Source organism: Brienomyrus brachyistius, unplaced genomic scaffold, assembly GCF_023856365.1.
Source record: "Brienomyrus brachyistius isolate T26 unplaced genomic scaffold, BBRACH_0.4 scaffold56, whole genome shotgun sequence".
Taxonomy (NCBI): Eukaryota; Metazoa; Chordata; class Actinopteri; order Osteoglossiformes; family Mormyridae; genus Brienomyrus; species Brienomyrus brachyistius.
This window is the reverse complement of record NW_026042331.1, coordinates 174145-192864: the sequence shown is the minus strand read 5'-3', so window position 1 is coordinate 192864 and position 18720 is coordinate 174145. Positions and strand designations below refer to the sequence as shown.

Sequence of the window (18720 nt, the reverse complement as noted above, 5' to 3'; positions counted from 1 at the left end):
CTTTCTTAAATTTTTGGATCACTTTTGCTACAGTATTTTGACTGATAGGTAAAGCTTTGCTGATCTTCTTGTAGCCCTCACCTTTTTTGTGTAAAGAAATGATTGCCTTTCTCAGATTTTGTGACATTTCTCTTCCATGTGGAGCCATTGCTGACAGCATGAAATGGGAAGGGCTTTTCTTTGTTAAGTAATGCCCTTTTATAGTCACCTGTCTGCTGGACACCTCTTAAATGAATCATTAGACTCACCTGTGGTTGAATGCCTGTTAATTAGAATTTTGTAGTCTTAAGTGTGGCTTTTCTCCTAAGACTATAATTGGGGTGTACTCATTTTTGCAACATGGGCTTGAGTGAATTTGTTAGGAAAATCACTTTTTTGTGTGTGCAAATCAACAAATCTTGTTTGCAATCAATGGACCACATTTGTGAGAGTATTTTGTAATATAGTATCTCATAGAAAATGTTGATTCTGAAAGGAAACTAAAGGTTTTCTGACAAATGTAGTGGGGTGTACTCATTTATGCTGAGCACTGTAATGTTGCGATTAAGCTAATATTAAATGTCCTTGGGGTGCTTTATTTCTGCCTGGATAGTTGGCCTTTTTCCAGGATTTTCGTCCGCCATGATGGACTCTGATCGGATCACGAGTCCTTTCGGTCCCTAAAAAAGTACCTTCTGGGCATGTATTTTTCATTAAACTTTGTCAGTGTATAGGTTAAACATAGTATAAAATGTCAACTTACCGTAGGATAGTGTCATAAACACCGTTTGAGAGTTAGAACCGGCCGAATACGAGACAAATTTTCAGTACGTGTGAATCAATGGAAATTGTTGACAGATGTGAAAAAATCGAAAACGATGTTGTAGATGGGCATTTCCTCTACGCCATAGTAGGGATTCCCTGGCAAATCTGCGTCAAATAACTAATAGAAAGCGCGCTTTCTCGGAGACACTCAGAGGAAAGACCCAACCTCGTTAGCAGGCTACCTGGAGAAAATCGCTCCCGCTGAACACGGTTGTCAAGCCCGAACAGGCAGAGCCCACCAGAATCTCCATGTCAGCTCTGCCCACATAGGCGGAGTCCACCAGGTGTTCCGTTTCCCACAGGATTAACGCCCTGTCTTAAGCCCTGCATGCCCCTCAGTCAAGTGCGAAGTATCGAGCCATGTTTATGTGCCATACCAAGCAATTACTTGTCTTCCGTCAACCCGTTGTTCCAAACCTTCTCCGTCTGCCTAGTGTTCTTACCTTCCCTTTTCCTCTTCCTTCCCCCAGACTCGCTCCCGCACCTGACCCTCCGATCCCACTGAGACCGGCTTCTCCTGTTCCCCTTCCCTCGTGTTGTCGTGTCCCTTGTGTATTCGTAGGACTGACCTCTTGGCTTTGGACCCCTGCCTCCGGACATCGACTACTCTCATCTACCAGCCCCTTTTGTACCTTCGCTTCCGTGCTCGCATTAAACCTTCCAGTTGCGTGCATGTCTGGACCCCTGCCTCGTTCTTTGGGTCAAGCTTAACAGCGGTGTAACATAGCTACATTAACGACAGCGCGCACATTCGTAAGAGGAATGGTGCTTTAACTTGCAGAGGAGATTAACATCGATCGCACAAATACCTCCGATTGGGTTTTATTTTTTTCACTACAAAATACACTGCTTAAATAACAGAAATAACTAAAAAATGTATAGTGCGGCTTCTTTAAATGGCTTCTTCTAATCAGAGTGATTAATGTACGTGTCCAATAAGCATTTTTTCCCCTTTCAGTTACACTCACCGGAGAATCGCTCAAAAATCGATCCAAACTGGATAACGCAACACAAAGGCTTCTGGCGCACTTGCCAATGACAATAACTAAAATAGCCTTTTAAATATAAAATAGCTCTCTCTCTCTCATGACACTTTTGGTCCTGCTCATTTTAAGTGGGTTACACTAAGTTTAAACAATCACAAATATTTTAACACAAGTTTTTAAAACGCTGCAAAAGCCGTTATCAGTTTAACAGTTTATTTGAGTTTAAATAGAAAATGTATTTCACCAAACGCGAAGAGCCACTGCCCAACTAACGGCATCCAAGCAGGCCCGCAGCTCTGGGTTGCGTCGATGTCGCGCCAACTGTGTCCAAGGCAGCCATTATTCCACAACTGAGCGCCCGACAAGCGTACTCCCAGTTTGAACTACGTGCTAGGAGGGATACACACGCATGCGCACTGAGAACACGCACACTCATGCCGGCAGACATTTCAAAATGGCAACACCGAAGAGGACGTATGTGGCCCTGTTATTTCAAGTAAGACCCTTTAACCATAGTGTTTTTAAAGTAATGAAACTCTTTTCGGCCAGTGTGTTATTTAAAATACAACACCCTAAGCATTTCGACAACAAGAATCAAGGAATTACGCGGCCAAACCTTGTTAAAATGAGCATACGCCATTACTCCAAAAGCGATGCCTCTAATGTTTTAAACTAGAAATAATTCTCTTTAACATAAATGTACTGTTTTTAATACACTGCTTAATACAATGTATGTGAATAAACCTGATAATACGTTTTAGGGTTGAATTTATGTGTTTTAACATAGTGTGACGTCGATTTCTCGACTGGAGTCATATTTGTAATAGTATAAAATAATAAATTTTTAATTTAAATAAAAGTCCATCTCTAACACCACATCCCTGATTTGTTTTGTTAGATTTAGATGCATTTAACTACATTTGGCTAATCAATGGAGTAAAGTACTATGACTTAAATGGTGTATGACAAAATAGTTAAAATTTTTAAATCAATAAAGTTTAAGGAATAAAACAGTTATTAGTATTTGTTAGTTTATTTTAAATAAGTTGGACAGGTTTATTTAATTACATTTAATAACTGTAGGAGCTAGTGAGCAAGATTTAGTAACAAGCATCAAAACATTTTTAAAAACATCGGTAGAATAATGCCTTCGTTATTTTAATAAACAAGTACCTTCAGTACCATATTTACACAGGCTCCTTATCAGGGGTGGATCTATGAGATGGCCAGAGGAGGCCATGGCCAGGCCTAATAAATATGTGACCACCCCCGTTGACACCCCATATCAAAGCAATAGAAACAAAATGTGGATTATTTCATTTTCTAAGCGGTACCAAAGAAGAGAAATGGTGTGGCCCGGCCACCCCCTTAAATATAACTGACTCATCATGGCCACCACAATCGGAATTTTTTCAGCAGTCCCATCGCTTGCTGTGTAACAGCATGTGCTTTTACTATGCAAACAAATGCTATTAAACTACAAGTAACACCACAGAAGTAGTTAGAGAAGCAAGTTTTTTGAATTTAAGGTTACTGTAGTAACCAAGACGTCAACATTCCGAAGGTGATGTAAGCAGAGTTCCACTTCAGAGGAAATCGGTCATCGAACAAGATGAAGCTAAATATGAAGCTGTCCTTCTTAAACTGCTTTAGGCCCCCAGTGGTGGCAGAGGAGGTGGGGGAAGCATCAAAAAAACAGGACACAAAGGTGAAAAAGTCATTTTGGGCAAAGTTTACCTTTCTGATGAAAAGGAAGGGACAAAAATGTGAAACACAAGAAAGTGAAGTGAGTGCCAGAGATGATAAGCACTCTGTGGTGGAGGAAGAGAAGGATGATAGCATGAGAGCTGTGGAGAAGGAGATTGGAGTGAATATGGCACCAGTGGAGGTGACAGAGGATAGCAATGAACACAACAAGGAAAATTGCAGCAGTTGAAGGCTGAGATTGAAGCAACGTTGGAGGACATAGATGAGACAGAAAACAAAATCAAGGAGATGGAGGCTGCCATTGGGGCACTTTGGAAGAACCTTGAGGTGGAACTGAGAGTGCAGTAGATGGAGGCAGACCTGAGGGCGGTGGTGGTGGAGGTGGTGATCAAGGCAATGGAGGAGATTTCGGAGCATGACATTAAGACAGCAGTGGAGGACAATTAACATAATGACTGTTAGTAATACGTATTATTTATTAATAAAATGTACATGGAAAATAAGGAGAGTGGCATTTTAATTTGCATTGTTTCATCACATTGTCACGCCCTCTCAGGCGGAACCCGCCGCCCACTCGTCAGCAGCTCCGCCCGAGTAGGCAGGGTTCCCCAGGTGTTCCGTATATCTCACTAATGAAGACTGCCAGATAAGCAAGGAGCACAGACAGCTCCTTGCGAAGTATTGAGCCATTTCCAATGAGCCTTACCGAGCAATTACTTGTCTCTCGTGTTCCCACTACTCCTTACCTGTTCTGTATTCCTTTTGTATTTGCCTTACCTTGTCCTCTTCCTCTCCCCAGACTCGCTCCCGCTCCTGACCAGCCTTCCCTGCTGATCCCGGCTTCTCCAGTTCCCCTTTCCCTGTGTGGTCGTGTCCTGTGTGACTGTGTAGGACTGACCTTCTGGATTTCGACCCCTGCTAACGGAATACGACTATCCTTTTCGGAATATCCCTTAATTGTATCGCGCTCATCGATCATATTAAAACATCTGGCTGTACGCATATCTGCATCCTCGCCTGGTTATTCTGCCTCCGATCACACACACGATATCAGTAATTTGTAAATGTTTATTAAATGAGATTATATACACATTCTATACTGGAAAGATGCTGGATTTGGCAGATTCTGGGTTAACTGAAATCATGAGGTTTTTACAGTTAAGGAGCAAGACAGGCTGCTTAGTTTTAATGTTATGGGCTCTATTTGCTTTCTGGGACTTTTAGGTAGTACAGTTCATTTGGGACAGATCATTAAAATCCTGATGGAACTAAATGCAAAAGAAGCAGGTTAAAGGAAAATCACGCTTAGAACAGGGACCAAACCTTCAAGTCAGGTCAAGTCGAAAGGTAGAGAAATATTAAGAAGAAAACAAGGCAATAAGATTTCTCCTAAATACAAACATAAACCAAAAGACTTGCATCGTACAAATACTCATCCTGGTCAGAGTCACCTGTATCATAGTCCAAGGATCTTAGGCCACAAATTAGGAATACTCCATGGATGGTACACCAGCCTGATGTGGAGAACATGCACATGCACCAATACTACAGGTAAGTTAAAGATGCCACTGAACCTTACTGAATGTTTTTGCTCATGTACCTTAAATGTATCCAGAACATGCTGCCCACCCCCATAAGAGAGTTCAAGTGGTACCTAAGGCGGGGCTTACATTCCGAAGGTGATATAAGCAGAGTTCTACTTCAGAGCAAATCGGCCATTAAACAAGATGAAGCTAAATATGAAGCTGTCCTTCTTAAGCCTTGAGGTGGAACTGAGAGGGCAGTAGATGGAGGCAGACCTAAAGGCGGTGGTGGTGATCAAGGCATTGTTAATATAGCCCAGATAGGGCACTCTCTGTCCTGCTGCTTCCTCTATTTCAAGGTTAGCCAAAGGGCCAACTGGATGGGAAGCTAAGTGGGTGTCATGAAATGACTTGGAAATTGTGGTCACTTGTGAGACCGTGTTAATGAGGCACTCACATTGGACTCCTCCAACGGTAATGTTAACTGATGATTTGGATTCACCCAACCCACTCATGAATTCATCTTTATCGGGCCTGATGGAATGACAGTTGAATTTTCGTTTCTTCCACTCACCCCTGGGACTATTCTTCCCCTCATAAACCCCAGTATGTCCCCCTACTGGAGCCTGGTCCAATTAAAAAGGGAGTCCCGCCTTGCCTTTCACTCCCCTTGCCTGGCCTTCAGTTCCTTACACTTACAATCAACAGCAGCCCCATAAGAGAGGTTAAGTGGTACCTAAGGCGGGGCTTAAAATGCCCCCTCCTATGACATCATCAGCTATGATTGACAGGTCCAGCTGGCAGCCCCCCCCCCTTTCTTCCGATCCCCCACCACAATCCTAGCTAAATTTTAAATTTGTAATTTTAGAGCTTGTAATAAAACAATGGTTACATTTGTTAATGTGATATTTCGAAGGTTTACAATTTAAGCTATAATAGCGTTTAGGGCTGTGCAGTGCTTTTAACGTTTTTAAGCTAAACCACATTTACTTTTTAAAGAAAGAAAAGCCAGAGCAGACGGAATTTAAACAAGTACAAACATGCCCCCAAAACTATTGCTGCCCTACATTGGCCAGGGCTTTCTCCTGAAGAAGAGTGGCAGGCAAAGAAGACTTTACTGAAAAAGGGTGTACTGAAAATGAAAAAAAATATGAAATGCCTTTTATTGAGCTTGGCTCGAGGGTGAGGCCCCAGTCCCCCCAATTCAGGTAGGGGAATGTAGTCCATCGTCATGGGGATTTTCTGAATTGCACTTAATCTGGCTGCTCACGTACAGCAGGACCACTTGGCAACTCACTAAACTGGATGTGACTTGGGAAACACTGATAGCATGGTTGGTGACTGAGTGCAGTTCCCTTGGATGATACTTTGTGCTGTCATACCGGGGACTTCATTTTTCTCACAAGAATGATCATATAATGCTTGAAGGTACCTTTATGACCATGGTACATATTAATTATTAATAACAAATTATTGCAAAGATAAACACCATGAATAAACAGTATATGGTCTGTTCTATGAGACAATAATGCACTCCTTATTGGTCAACTGAGTCTTTGTTGAAATTTAGTGTAATTGGTTGGATGAGCGATCCCATACAACATACTGCCACGTTTTAGGTGCTGCTTACCTCCAGGAGCCTGCTGAATGGAGTGACGATGAGTGCCTTTCACAGAGGTGATGCTGATCTCTGTTTCTGCTATTTACTAGGGCGACTCTGAGCGCCATTCACACTGTTTGCTGGAGTGATGTTGAGTGCCATTCGCCAGGGTGGCGCTGAGTGCCGTTTGTGAGCGCAACGCTGAGTGCTGTTCCCGCTATTCGCCAGAGCGATGCTGAGCTCCCTTTCATGCTGTTCACCAAGGTGACACTGAGCGCCATGTGCTCTGCTCACTGAGGAAATGCTGAACGCCATTCACTCTGATCACCATGGCGACACTGAGCACTGTTCACACAGTTCACCAGGTTCATGCTGAGCACCATTTGTTCTGTTTGCTGGGGTGACACTGAGCGCCATTCATGCTGTTCACCAAGACAACGCTGAACGCCTTTCACCAGAGTGACACTGAGCACTGTTTGCGCTGCTCTCCAGGATGATGCTGAGCACCATTCACTAGGGTTCCATACATCCCTACACACTCCTGGTGTCACAACACAACTGCATTCACGTGTAATCTGGGGCTTGGAGAAGACACATGACTCTCTCGGGTCAGAAAGGCATTGTTTATTTTTTGTGCAGTGGGCTGCCTTGACCCATGTCATAGCAATAAGAGATTCTTAACAATTCATTCTTCTGAGCTATGTGTTGCATGGAGTAGGAGCTCTTTTAGGTAGTGGCCAGTGCAGTGGTCTTTGGACCTGCAGTCTGAGGATCTCTGTAGAATATTGATTAAACAGGCCTATAGACTTCAGGGTTGTGGATTAGTGGGAATTATTGATTAGTGTAATAGGCTCAGTCCAAAAGATTGTGAGTTTTAATCTCATGCAGCTTTTTAATCATTTTAATTAGATGAATCCTTATCCTTCCTATCTACATAAACAGATTAAAAGAAAATCTGCTTTAAAAACATTGTTGAATTTAGGCACAGTGTTTTGTCATTTGAGAGGTTGTGTTTGCCATGCAAAATTTTAAAATAATGAGGCAGTTTAAAAAATGATAGAATCGCCTTGCAATGCTTCTGCCAAAGATCTATTGAACGATACCTGGTATCTGTCCTGCAGCTACAATTCTGACACCCCTACAAACTTAATAAAAAAGATAAGACCTCTTGCCATTCTGCTCAGTTCTCTGCCCCCCCAAGCCCTAAGTGCTTTGGCTAATGGGGTGACCCTTTGTCATCTTAGCATCTGTTACTCCAGTAAAACAACGTCATTGATCTACTTGTCACAAACTGATTCATTTCTGATTGCTAGAAACACTCGCCATGGGTCAGACTGCCGGAGACCTAATTTTAGTCATAGTAATTTTTATATAATGCTTAAATGTGCCTTTATGCCCATAATAGATGTTAATTATTAATAACAAATGATTGCAAAGTTAAACACAATGATTAAACAGTATAGGCCCATTTTACAAGACTTTAATACACTCATTATTGATTAACTGAGTCTTTGTTGAAGTTGTATGTTATGGGTCAGATAGGCAGTAGAGCAGAATATACTGCCACGCTGCTTGCACATCCCACACTGCTTGCACATCCCAAGCTGCTTGCACATCCCAAGCTGCTTCCCTCCAGGAACCTCCTGAATGTCAAGGTCCTGGCAGTGGGATGCCGAAGAAGCCCTTGTGAATGTTTTGTCAGCTGAGACAATGAGGAGTGTTCATATGTGGTGCCACCCACCTCCTGTTATGAGTCTAGCAGATACTAACAACAGAATGTTACAGTCGTGCACTTTTTACATACATGTGTGCATACATTGTTAAATGAAATCTCAAATGGTGCTTAAGCAGTAATGATGAACATGGAATCTATCCACCTTCTGTAACCTGTAACCTCAGGATCTCAGTGAGCCAATTTCAGGAAGCACAGTGCAATAGTGAGGCACACACACTCATGCACACACACACACACTGCATATTTTTGACTGCAGGAAAAAATTGGCTTACAGAGAAGAAGCCTTCAAGACATGGGAACTTTACATAGACAGATGGAGGCAAAATTCAAGCCACCATGCCTGGCGGTGTGAGGCTACCCTGAGCCACTAAGCTGCCCCAACTGAAAATACTTTCATTTTGTTTTGTTTTACAAAATATATCTGTATCTTTAAGCTGCTCATGTGGTTGTGTGTGAGTGTGTGTTTGTGTGTGCCATGCAATGGACTGGAATCCAAAGATTTGTTCGTGGCCTTATCCAGGGTAAGAGAGTGGAAGCTGGATGCTTGGGAACCGTGCATATTTTTTTGGAAACTTCAGCAGGCTGAAGAGCAGCTGTAACCAGCAGTATATGATGGTAGTGAAGCACACAGGTATATGTGATCTTTCAAGGCTTGGGGAGCAGGGCAGTAATGACTGTGATCTATTATCCCTGTGGCTTTCTCCTCCATCAGCAGTTTGCTGAGCTGATCTGTGCCTCTGGCAGGGTCTCCCCCATCACTTAGACGCAGAGGCTTGCTGTTTGCTTTTGCACTTGAGCATGTACACAGAGCAGCCCACCCTGTATTCCCCTAAGGACAGAGAAGCCAAAAGCTTGCACACTCCTTGCATGTTATTGCCCTGTAGATCAAAGATCAAGCAGAGCTTGGGAATAGGGGACACTGGCAGGGATCACTGTAATAAAGACAATCACTGCATACGGGCAGCATTAGTGGAAGTATCCAGATCCCCAAGCATGAGGATACTGTTTAACCACCCTATCAGGCTCCACCCTTGCCATGGTAATGCACATGGTCTGGTTGTTTCAGAGGAATGCACTGAGGACAAGAGACATAACGTTGGGCTGCAAAAGACAAAATGGGCAGATATTATCACGGCTTCCTCTTCGTTTAACTCCCAACCTGCCTGTCCGTTTCTGTACCTCCTCCTCTCGCTCTCTCTCCTCACTGGCTCCACCCACTGGGCCCTCACTGAAAGGCAGAGCGGGACAGTTTATAGGTGGGGGAAGAGAGAGGGCTAGAATGAAACAGACAGACGGAGCGAAGGGAGGGAGGAAGAGAGCTGACTTGTGTGTCCAGAGTTAATCAGCTGACCTTCCCCTCCTTTTATTGCAATTCCCCAGAGCTACCGGCTCTGCCTTTCTCTGCCTCTCTGTATGTGCCGGCTGACTCCAGGACAGCCTCTTTTACAGTCTTCTCCTTCTGCTTTCACTTCTAGGACCATGTGGCACACTGCTGGTCTTCTCCTCTTTAGTTTCTCAGCTCTGGTCCCAGGTAGGTCTGTCTCTTTCATTACCTCTCACTGTTTTTGTCTGTCTATTTCCATTTCTGTTGGATGCAATGAAGCTTTTGTACGTGTGTGAGTTCTTTCAGTTCTGTGTTCGAGATTTGGTGTTTGATGTGAGTGAAAGTAATGATACATTTTCTGTGATATTTGTAGCACTTTCTACTTCTACTGCAGCTGAAGTGTGAGAGGGAAATGTGTCTCATCTGTTTCTGAGGCTAAAACCTGATATTTAAACAAACAACTAAACACCACAGGCTTTCCCAGATCTCTGAGAGCAGCTGAATTAGGCACATGTTACCCTCTGATTGACAATGACTGCCCTTAGCAGTCACTCCCTGCCATCAGCTCAAGATAAGAATACATTTGTTTTGATGCAAATATTTTGCAACATTTGGTCATGCTTTTGCAGTAAGCCATACTATTACAGAGTGTTACTTCCACAGGAAATAGGGTGCTACTGCTGCAAAAATACTTACTGTTACAAGACATGACCCATTGTCGGAAACCATGAAGTAAAAGGGAGAGAAAGACATACTGCTAACAGTAGTCACAAAGGGCCTGATACAGCTTTAGTACAATAGCCAGGGGATGCTTAATGTGTGCTACAGTGTTGTATAGACCTATTCTGCCTCATGGGTCCACAGTAATACAGGCATATATATGGCTAAAGGTAACTTCAAAGCTAAAATTATCCATAGTGCTACAGAAAAATGCCTTCTTGTGCAAGAATCTATACTGCAGGGCTTCTCAAAGTCCGGACCTAACCACAAATTAAGCTGGACCTAGCTTATAATGCACCTTATGAATCAATATGGTTAACGGGAAAGGCTTAAAATGGTTTGAAGTACAAAAATACCATGTACAACCACCAAACTTCGCATAACTCGTCATAATACCGAGCATGATAAAGAGTCGAAACAATCATCGAGCATTAAAAACTTTCAATATAGACCTCAATATTTATTATTAATATATTAAAGATCATGAAATGCTGTTTTGTTATTGACAATTCTTCTGGACCTCTGACTTAGAACAAAAATCTAATGTGGACCTTTGATCAGAGAGTTTGATAAGTCCTGCTTTAGAGCATTACACTCTTACTGAGAGCCATCTGATTACAGTGTCTCCATGATGCTGCTTCCTGTTCCTTCAGTGTCCCAGCAGGGTCCCTACCAGCGTCACCTGCTGAAGCAGCTCCTGAAAGACTACAACCGCATGGAAAGGCCAGTGGCCAATGACTCGCTTCCTCTGACCGTCAACCTGACGATGATTCTTGTGCAGATAATGGATGTGGTAGGGGCCTCTGTCCACAAGCCCACCTTCACAGCTGCATGTAAATCTGCCTGAATGTTTCATGCGGCTGTGTTTCTGTCTATATACCTGCCTGCATGTCAGTGCATACATGCATCCATTTTCCTCTCCTCACCAACATCTGCTTCTCGGTCTGTATTTCCATCTACAAGCACTGCTTACATGTCTATCACTTTTGTGCAGCTTATGAGTGTCAGTCTGTCTGTCCACTTTCACCTCTGTACACTGGTACATCTGTGTGTCTGTATCTACTTGTAGGACATCTCCAGCGCAGCTAAGCTGCTGAATGTATGTGTCCTTCAGGCATCTCAGTCAGCCCTGTTGAAGTGTCCTTTTTATGTCTTACAGGATGAGAAAAATCAAGTTCTCACTACGAACGTTTGGCTGCAAATGGTAAACAGAATCCAGATACAGCTTTATTTATGTGGGATGGGGTTGTAGCGCAGAGGAGTGGTCACATCATCCTCTGTCTGCTGGGGAAATAGCTTGGTGTTTAACATTACTATGTAAGCAGGGTGAGAAACGTAATGTTGTGGCCTCTGCTGAGTGCGCAGTGAGATGCATGGTATGTGGAGCGCTGTGCGCACTGCCTCCATTCTTTGTGGATGTTATGTCTCAGGGACCTTGTGCATTAAGTTTTCCAAGGAGAGTGAATTATTGGCACAGGCATTAGATATTCAGCAACATCAAATAATGACATTCCTGTTTTTCCCAGCACTGGTATGACCACTACCTGCAGTGGAACCAGTCTGAGTTCCCAGGCGTAAAAAACCTCAGATTCACCACAGACCAAATCTGGACACCTGACATCCTTCTGTACAACAGGTACAGAATCACAAAGACATAATTCATTACTCCCTGCTTTCCACTTGAGAAATAAAAGCACATGTTTGCACTCAATTGGCTAATGCACGCTTTGTATATTTACTGTAGCATGTGAGCCCTTTGCTTTGTATCTTATTTATAACATCAAACATTTCCAAAGTGCTTGGCCAAAGCCCAAAAATGAAAGAAATTATTATTTTTTGCTGGCCAACTGGCACGTGGTCTAGCCCCTGTTGCTTGAATGATATAATCTTCTCCGTTTGTACAGTGCTGATGACGATTTTGATTCCACTTTTAAGACAAATGTGTTGGTCAACTCCAGCGGCTTTTGCCAGTACTTGCCCCCAGGTGAGTGTCCTGACACACTGACCCTCCTCCCTCACCGAGCAGCTTGTGATTCTTTTACTGCCCTCATTCTCAAGACTCGTCCTATAGTCAACCAGCCTTAAATACAAGCTATGCTCCGAAATATCAGTCATTGAATGTTTATTAAATACAGTGTTGGGGAAATTGCTCAAAAAGTAATCTATTACAGATTACGAATTATTGTCCTAAATTGCAATCAGATTACTGATTACTTAAACGGAAAATTAAAATTACATTACTAATCACTTCACATTTTTTTAACTATAAAACCCCAATGAATCCACAAAATAGAAAATGTTAATATATTAACAGAACACCATTGGAAAAGAAAAAAAGGCACCTTGTGAAAAACACAGAAGCTTTAATTTTAATTTAAGTTTTGAATATTTCAGAAACTTCACATTCTTGGGAAAATTTAACAGTGAAACAACTACATTATAAATGGATTATAGGGGCATATTCCTACCAATATGTTGGGAGTACTGTGGGTGGGGGGTTTGGGGCTGATTTGGTCCCCACCAATGATGAAAATAAACCTACTTGTTACATAACATGTAACACAACTATTAGAGGGGGTTTTATTAGCATAGTCTAACACATAGTTACAAATCTATCAAAGAAGAAAATAGTTTGCAAAAAGAATGATATTTGTTTTATGACAAAAAGCAGGATATAGTACTTGATTTAAGTAAATTGCTTTATTGGCAAAGTCTGCAAGTCATTAAAATAGTGTAGTGCAAACTGGGAAAATATTTATAACAATAAACAGAAGTCAGGGAAAAGTGACTTATCCACAGAAAAGACTCTGGTGTAATTAATTTAAAGAGAAGAGAATTTTGAAAAAGCAAGCACAGCAAGAGTAGCTGAATTCATTATCAAAACAACATTGGACAGAGCCGAATAATATACAAAAAAATTTATAAAAATATATATATCAATCTCACTAATTTTCCAGTACATGTCCTAAATGTAAAGCTAAATCTAGCTGTCAGTGCAAAATTTCAGTAGCTTATTTCTAAAAGCACATCATCCCTCAGCTTGTCACCACACACGGCAGTGGCTCATCTCCAGCTACTGATCGAAGCACATCATTTTCAAATGAGATTGATTAGCTCATAAATCAATTGTGTCACTCTGCTTTTGGGAAACATCTGAAAATGATTTTGTTATGAAAAGGTTTAGAAGAGACTGGAGATTAAGACTCTGTCTGAAATGCCCAAATAACACTGCAATAGACAGATAATTTCTGTATTTATGTGTGTACTGGGCAGTAAATAATACAGCATTGTATATTTGAGCATGATACTGCATTTCCTTCCGGTGTTTCAGGTGTCTCATGGTTCCGCCATTTTCCTCCTACCGTACAAAGACGTGCAGTTATACAGATGGGTTACTGAATTGCCCATAGTGTGTGATTACATGTGAGTGTGTGTCGGTCTGGGCCATGCCATGCAGGCTGTACCCCAGCCGTGTGCCCTGTGCTGCCTTGGGTGGGCTCCAGTTCCCCTATGATCTTTACCAGGGTAAATGTTTGAAGGCAGCTGGATGAATATGCAGCAGGGGTGGGACCATTCTGGGAATGCATTCATCAATTCTAATCCAAATAAGAAAGAGGAACTGGAGTTGGAATTTAAATCTCCTTGAAATTTGAATTCACTTCCAATTCTGTTCCCCATACTTTTTTTCCAATCCCAACTCCAGATCCATTTCCTGATCTGAATTGAAATTGATGAATGCATTCCAGAGTGTCTCCACCCCTGATCTGCAGTATATACCATCACATACTGAATATGGACTCAGCGGGGGTCCCAGTGCCTGGATGCTTTTTACTGGACTTAATTATAATTGACTAATGTTTTAGCTTGTTTTGGTGCCAAAGTTCCTCAGTAATTGGGGTGAATCAGCTGCTGTAGGTCACTCGCTCCCTGCAGTAGGAAGCCTGTATGTGCCGTAGCCCCTGAGCTGATGCAGCACCGCCTCATGCCACATGCTCTGAAATGAGCTGCACGGCTAAGCGCCCGACTCCATTTGCTCACTCTGCTTGGCCATGCAGCACTGCCTGGCCTGTGAGCTTGCTTACTTAATGGGGCTATTTGGCTTTCTTTCCGACATCTTAGACATTATTCATTATCATTTCCCTAAAATCATTGTTTTGAAACGACATAATTTGATAATTATCAAATTCATCCATCCAATTTCTGACCTCTTTTTCAGGGTGGGTGGGAGGGGGCGGGAAGCTATCCCAGGCAGCATAGATCACAAGGTGGCTGGTACACACCATAAGAGGATGCCAGCCATTAATTATCGGATAATACAGTCGCCCCACCAGATTCTGAGTTTCAGGTTATTTCATAGTTTCAGTTATTTGCCAGTCGGCTGTCAACAATTACTTGGGGATACTTTTGGATGAGAGGAAAGCCAAAAATATATAAACAATACTAAAATGATTTGGATTACATAAAACCATGTAATAAAGTACATGCATACCATATTTTTTATATTAAAAGTCGGTAAATTAATAATGATAGTAATAATAATAATAAAAGACCTGTTTTGGCAACCAGCCACACTCACGTTAATTTTTCTGTAACCATGGAATCTTGTCTTTCTTGCAGTAACTTTTATACTTTTCAGGGCTGTTAATTTTGCATGTTTCATGTTGGACCCAAGTTTTATTTATGGATTTTCATATTTACTGTGAATGTGAAAGGGTGACCTGGACTGTTAAGTGGGATTTCTAATTGTTCATTTTACCTGGAGGAGAACACTGCCTGTTACATGGACAGTGCTGTGGTCTTGCTCTCCTGAGTGCAACAGTACAGTCTCTCTTAGGTATCACAGGGCAACCTCTCTGTACATTTAGGGATCTTCATGAGTACATGCAATGTGGACGTCCGCTGGTTCCCTTTTGACATCCAGAAGTGCGAGATGAAGTTTGGCTCCTGGTCCTTCGACGGCTGGTTGCTGGATCTGCAGATGAAAGAGGCTGACATTTCAGGCTACATGCCGAATGGAGAGTGGGACCTGGTGGGTGAGTGGCCTGCACTTCCTGTCTCACTCTTGTCACACACATTTACACACTATTACACAACGTTACTCTTTCAGAGGAGTCCAGCTGCTTTCTGAGCAAATTGATTTTGGATTTTATAAATATTATAAACTAATGTTTCAAGTTATCAATGGACCAAATCAAAAAAACAAATCAAATCAATGGACCAAATCAGAAGTTTTAGATAAGTAACAACTTATTTTAGAAGGAAATAATCTTTTCATTTTTTTTCAACGTTTCTAGTAAGCAAACCTCCTCTTGACACTGCTGAGTTAAGATGTCCCTTTCTTGTCACTGGCTGGCATAGGAGTTCCAGGCACCAGGAATGAGCTGTACTACGACTGCTGCAAGGAGCCCTACCCCGATGTGACCTTTGTAGTGACCATCCGAAGACGCACGCTCTACTATGCCCTCAACCTGCTGATCCCCTGCGTGCTGCTGTCCTCCATGACACTGCTCATCTTCGTGCTCCCCGCAGACTCTGGGGAGAAAATCTCTCTGGGTGAGTGAGGGGGAGGGGCGGAGGCATGGGGTGTGGAGGGAGAGGAAGGGAGAAGGTGGGAGAAGGAGAGTGATGGTGTTTTTTATGCATGAGTGGATGAGAAAGATTTAAGGGGCAGAGAGTAATGGAGAGTGAAGGTAAGGAAGGAGCGGGAATGGAGGGAGGTTTATTGTGGTATGAATATGTTAGCCATCCTTTATTTGTGACTCTGCTGCTTGTTTGGCAGCTCCTTACCACAATAACCTTGCAGTGCCAAGAAAGCCTTATAAAACTAGAGGAGCTTGAAGGCATGTCGAATGTTCAGGGAGTTTGTTGTAAAGGGAGTTTCAGCCAGGGAACAGGAATATTAAAGGCTTTAAAGAGAGGATCATGCTTTTCTTCCTGATCTGGTCCTCTTACAGACTTCCCACAATTCATAGCTGCTATATCTCCACCCCACAGGTATCACTGTGCTGCTGTCTCTGACCGTCTTCATGCTGCTGGTAGCTGAGATCATGCCGGCCACGTCAGACTCCATACCGTTGATAGGTCAGTCCCAGGATGCCCACTTAGGACAAACAAGCCCATATAGGCCACATTTTCACATTACATCCTGTAGTGTTTGGAAACACAGACTGACTTTCTATTCGAACATCAGCAGAATGCCTGCAGCTCCATATCTTCTATGAGCACTTGAACATGATATAATCTAATATGCATCCTCCCATTGTAAGCCACATATGTCACCATGGAGTCTTTCCATAATTCAGTACAGGGTCAAAGTGAGCCCTACAGCCTATTCCAGGGGTTAGATGGATGTATGTCATTCTGGCACGCATATTAATAGACTTGGAGGAACTGGAATCCCCCAAGGAAATGCATGCACAAATGGGACAGAGAATTTGCATACTCACATGGAGGTGGTTAGCCGCGGTTCCTCTCAGCGAGCCGTTCTCTAATGAATGCGTCATGCAGAATTACTGAGCACTAGAACTCACTGCAAACAATATGGAGCCTGCTGAAGTGCAGACGCTGGGCATCCTGCATGTGTTGTCACTCTCTCACTCTGTGTTTCAGGGCAGTACTTTGCCAGCATTATGATCATCGTGGGCATGTCTGTGATAGCCACTGTGGTGGTGCTGCAGTATCACCACCATGACCCCAATGGAGGAGACATGCCCAAATGGGTACAGCTACCCACCCATCTCTATGTCCTTTTGTGGTGGGGGGGGGGTGGGGGTGGGAGGATGCTCAGCACAGACTGTGTGTATAAGTCTGCAGGGCTTATCTTCAGGTAAATTTCCACAAAAAGCTTTTAACCCTCCAATAGCATATGTTGCTTCACTTCACCTGAACTGGCTTCTCTGCTTCCAGGTGCAGCTGGTCTTGCTGCAGTGGGTGGCCTGGTTTCTGCGGATGAAACGGCCAGGAGAGAGTGACGAGCGTGAGCGCCCTCCATGTGCCCCCCACCTGCGGCGCTGCTCGTCTGGCTCACACAGTGGCAGCTTGCCCCAGCCAGTGGAGCCCTCCCTGCACCCGCTGCACCCACAGAACCTGCCTCACGCCGGGCTCCCTCAGCTGCACTCACAGGCCAGTGCCAACAATGGCAACTTGCTCTACATTGGCTTCCAGAACCTGGACGACCCACCCCTTGTCACAGATCCAGCACAGAGAGGCAGCAGCCTGCCCCAAAGGGGGGTCCCAGGGGTGGGGGCTTCTAGCCCCCCTCCCCACCTTGCTCAGGCCCCGCCCACCCTGGACAATGTGGGCTGTGTGGGAACTGCAACGAGTGGCTTGGGAGTCGGAGCTCTGGCAGGAACGGGACTGGGTGCCCAAACGGCCCTAGGGGACCCCCAGCTGCAGGCCATCCTCGAGGAAGTGCGCTTCATGGCCGACCACTTCCGCGAGCAGGACGAGAGCGAGAGCATGGCGGAGCAGTGGAAATTCGCGGCAGCGGTGATCGACCGCCTCTGCCTGGTGGCCTTCAGCGTCTTCAACATCATCTGCACCATCTCCATCCTTATGTCTGCACCCAACTTCGTGGAGGCTGTGTCCAAAGACTTCGTCTGAGCTGTGAGGTCTGAGAAGCTGTAGTTTCCTCAATAGGATGTGTGTGTGTATGTGGGGGGGGGGGGGGGCTGGGAGGGTCATGACATACCCTTTACATTCTGCATTTGGACATCTGTGCTCAGTTTAATTGCTGATAGCTTGGTTCTGTCTGGCAGGCCGGTGGACCATTGCATCCTGTGGCACTCAACTTTTGGGGGGAAGGGGTTTTCAAGCTCTCTGCCATTTCGCTAGCTTGAGCTGGCAGCAATCCACCTCCCCCACCCCACCGGAGAACCTGTGCTGTACCCAGATAGAAGCCGCTCAGCCCTTCGCAAACCTGTGGGAAACGTCCTCAGCATTCATCGGCATCCTAAATATCAGCAAAACAAAATAAAACACTTCATTGTTTCTGAGAATGTCGCTTCATCATTCACTTCCCCCCTCCACCTTAGTGCCTCAGTGTGTGTATGACACAGAAAAATGACAATGGTGCAGGAGTGCTGACTCTCTGCTGAATGGGCTCTCACTGATAAATTGGCAGTGGAGAGAACGGGAAAGGCACGCTTACTGGCAGGGATGGGAGGGGACGACTCAGATGGTGATCAATGGCCGCATTAGTCTCTGTCCTTCACACGACAGCATCAGTCAGGCGCTGTGCTCCACAGGCTCACTGTCACTTTGTAGTGTGCAGCTTAAATCTGGGGGTTCAGTCTTACAAGGGCACACCTGTTAGTGTGTTA

At 43.9% G+C, this 18720-nt stretch overlaps 1 protein-coding gene across 3 annotated transcripts; it reads left to right on the top strand.

Annotated features, from left to right (window-relative positions):
- The first annotated feature begins 2021 nt into the window (after positions 1 to 2021).
- Positions 2022 to 18196, top strand: LOC125724465 (neuronal acetylcholine receptor subunit alpha-7-like). Of its 3 annotated transcripts, XM_049001174.1 has the most exons (12): positions 2022 to 2286; positions 9831 to 9886; positions 11053 to 11192; positions 11559 to 11603; positions 11926 to 12035; positions 12304 to 12383; positions 15265 to 15432; positions 15758 to 15952; positions 16394 to 16480; positions 17009 to 17118; positions 17306 to 18009; positions 18157 to 18196. In XM_049001174.1, exons 1-11 carry the CDS (start codon positions 2225 to 2227, stop codon positions 17999 to 18001), a joined length of 1749 nt encoding a protein of 582 aa, XP_048857131.1. In that variant the 5' UTR covers positions 2022 to 2224; the 3' UTR covers positions 18002 to 18009; positions 18157 to 18196. The 3 variants fall into 3 exon arrangements, with proteins under 3 accessions (XP_048857131.1, XP_048857132.1, XP_048857133.1); XM_049001175.1 differs by lacking the exon at positions 2022 to 2286 and having other exon boundaries at positions 9635 to 9886; positions 11053 to 11122; XM_049001176.1 differs by lacking the exons at positions 2022 to 2286; positions 9831 to 9886 and having other exon boundaries at positions 11179 to 11232.
- Positions 18197 to 18720: the final 524 nt, after the last annotated feature.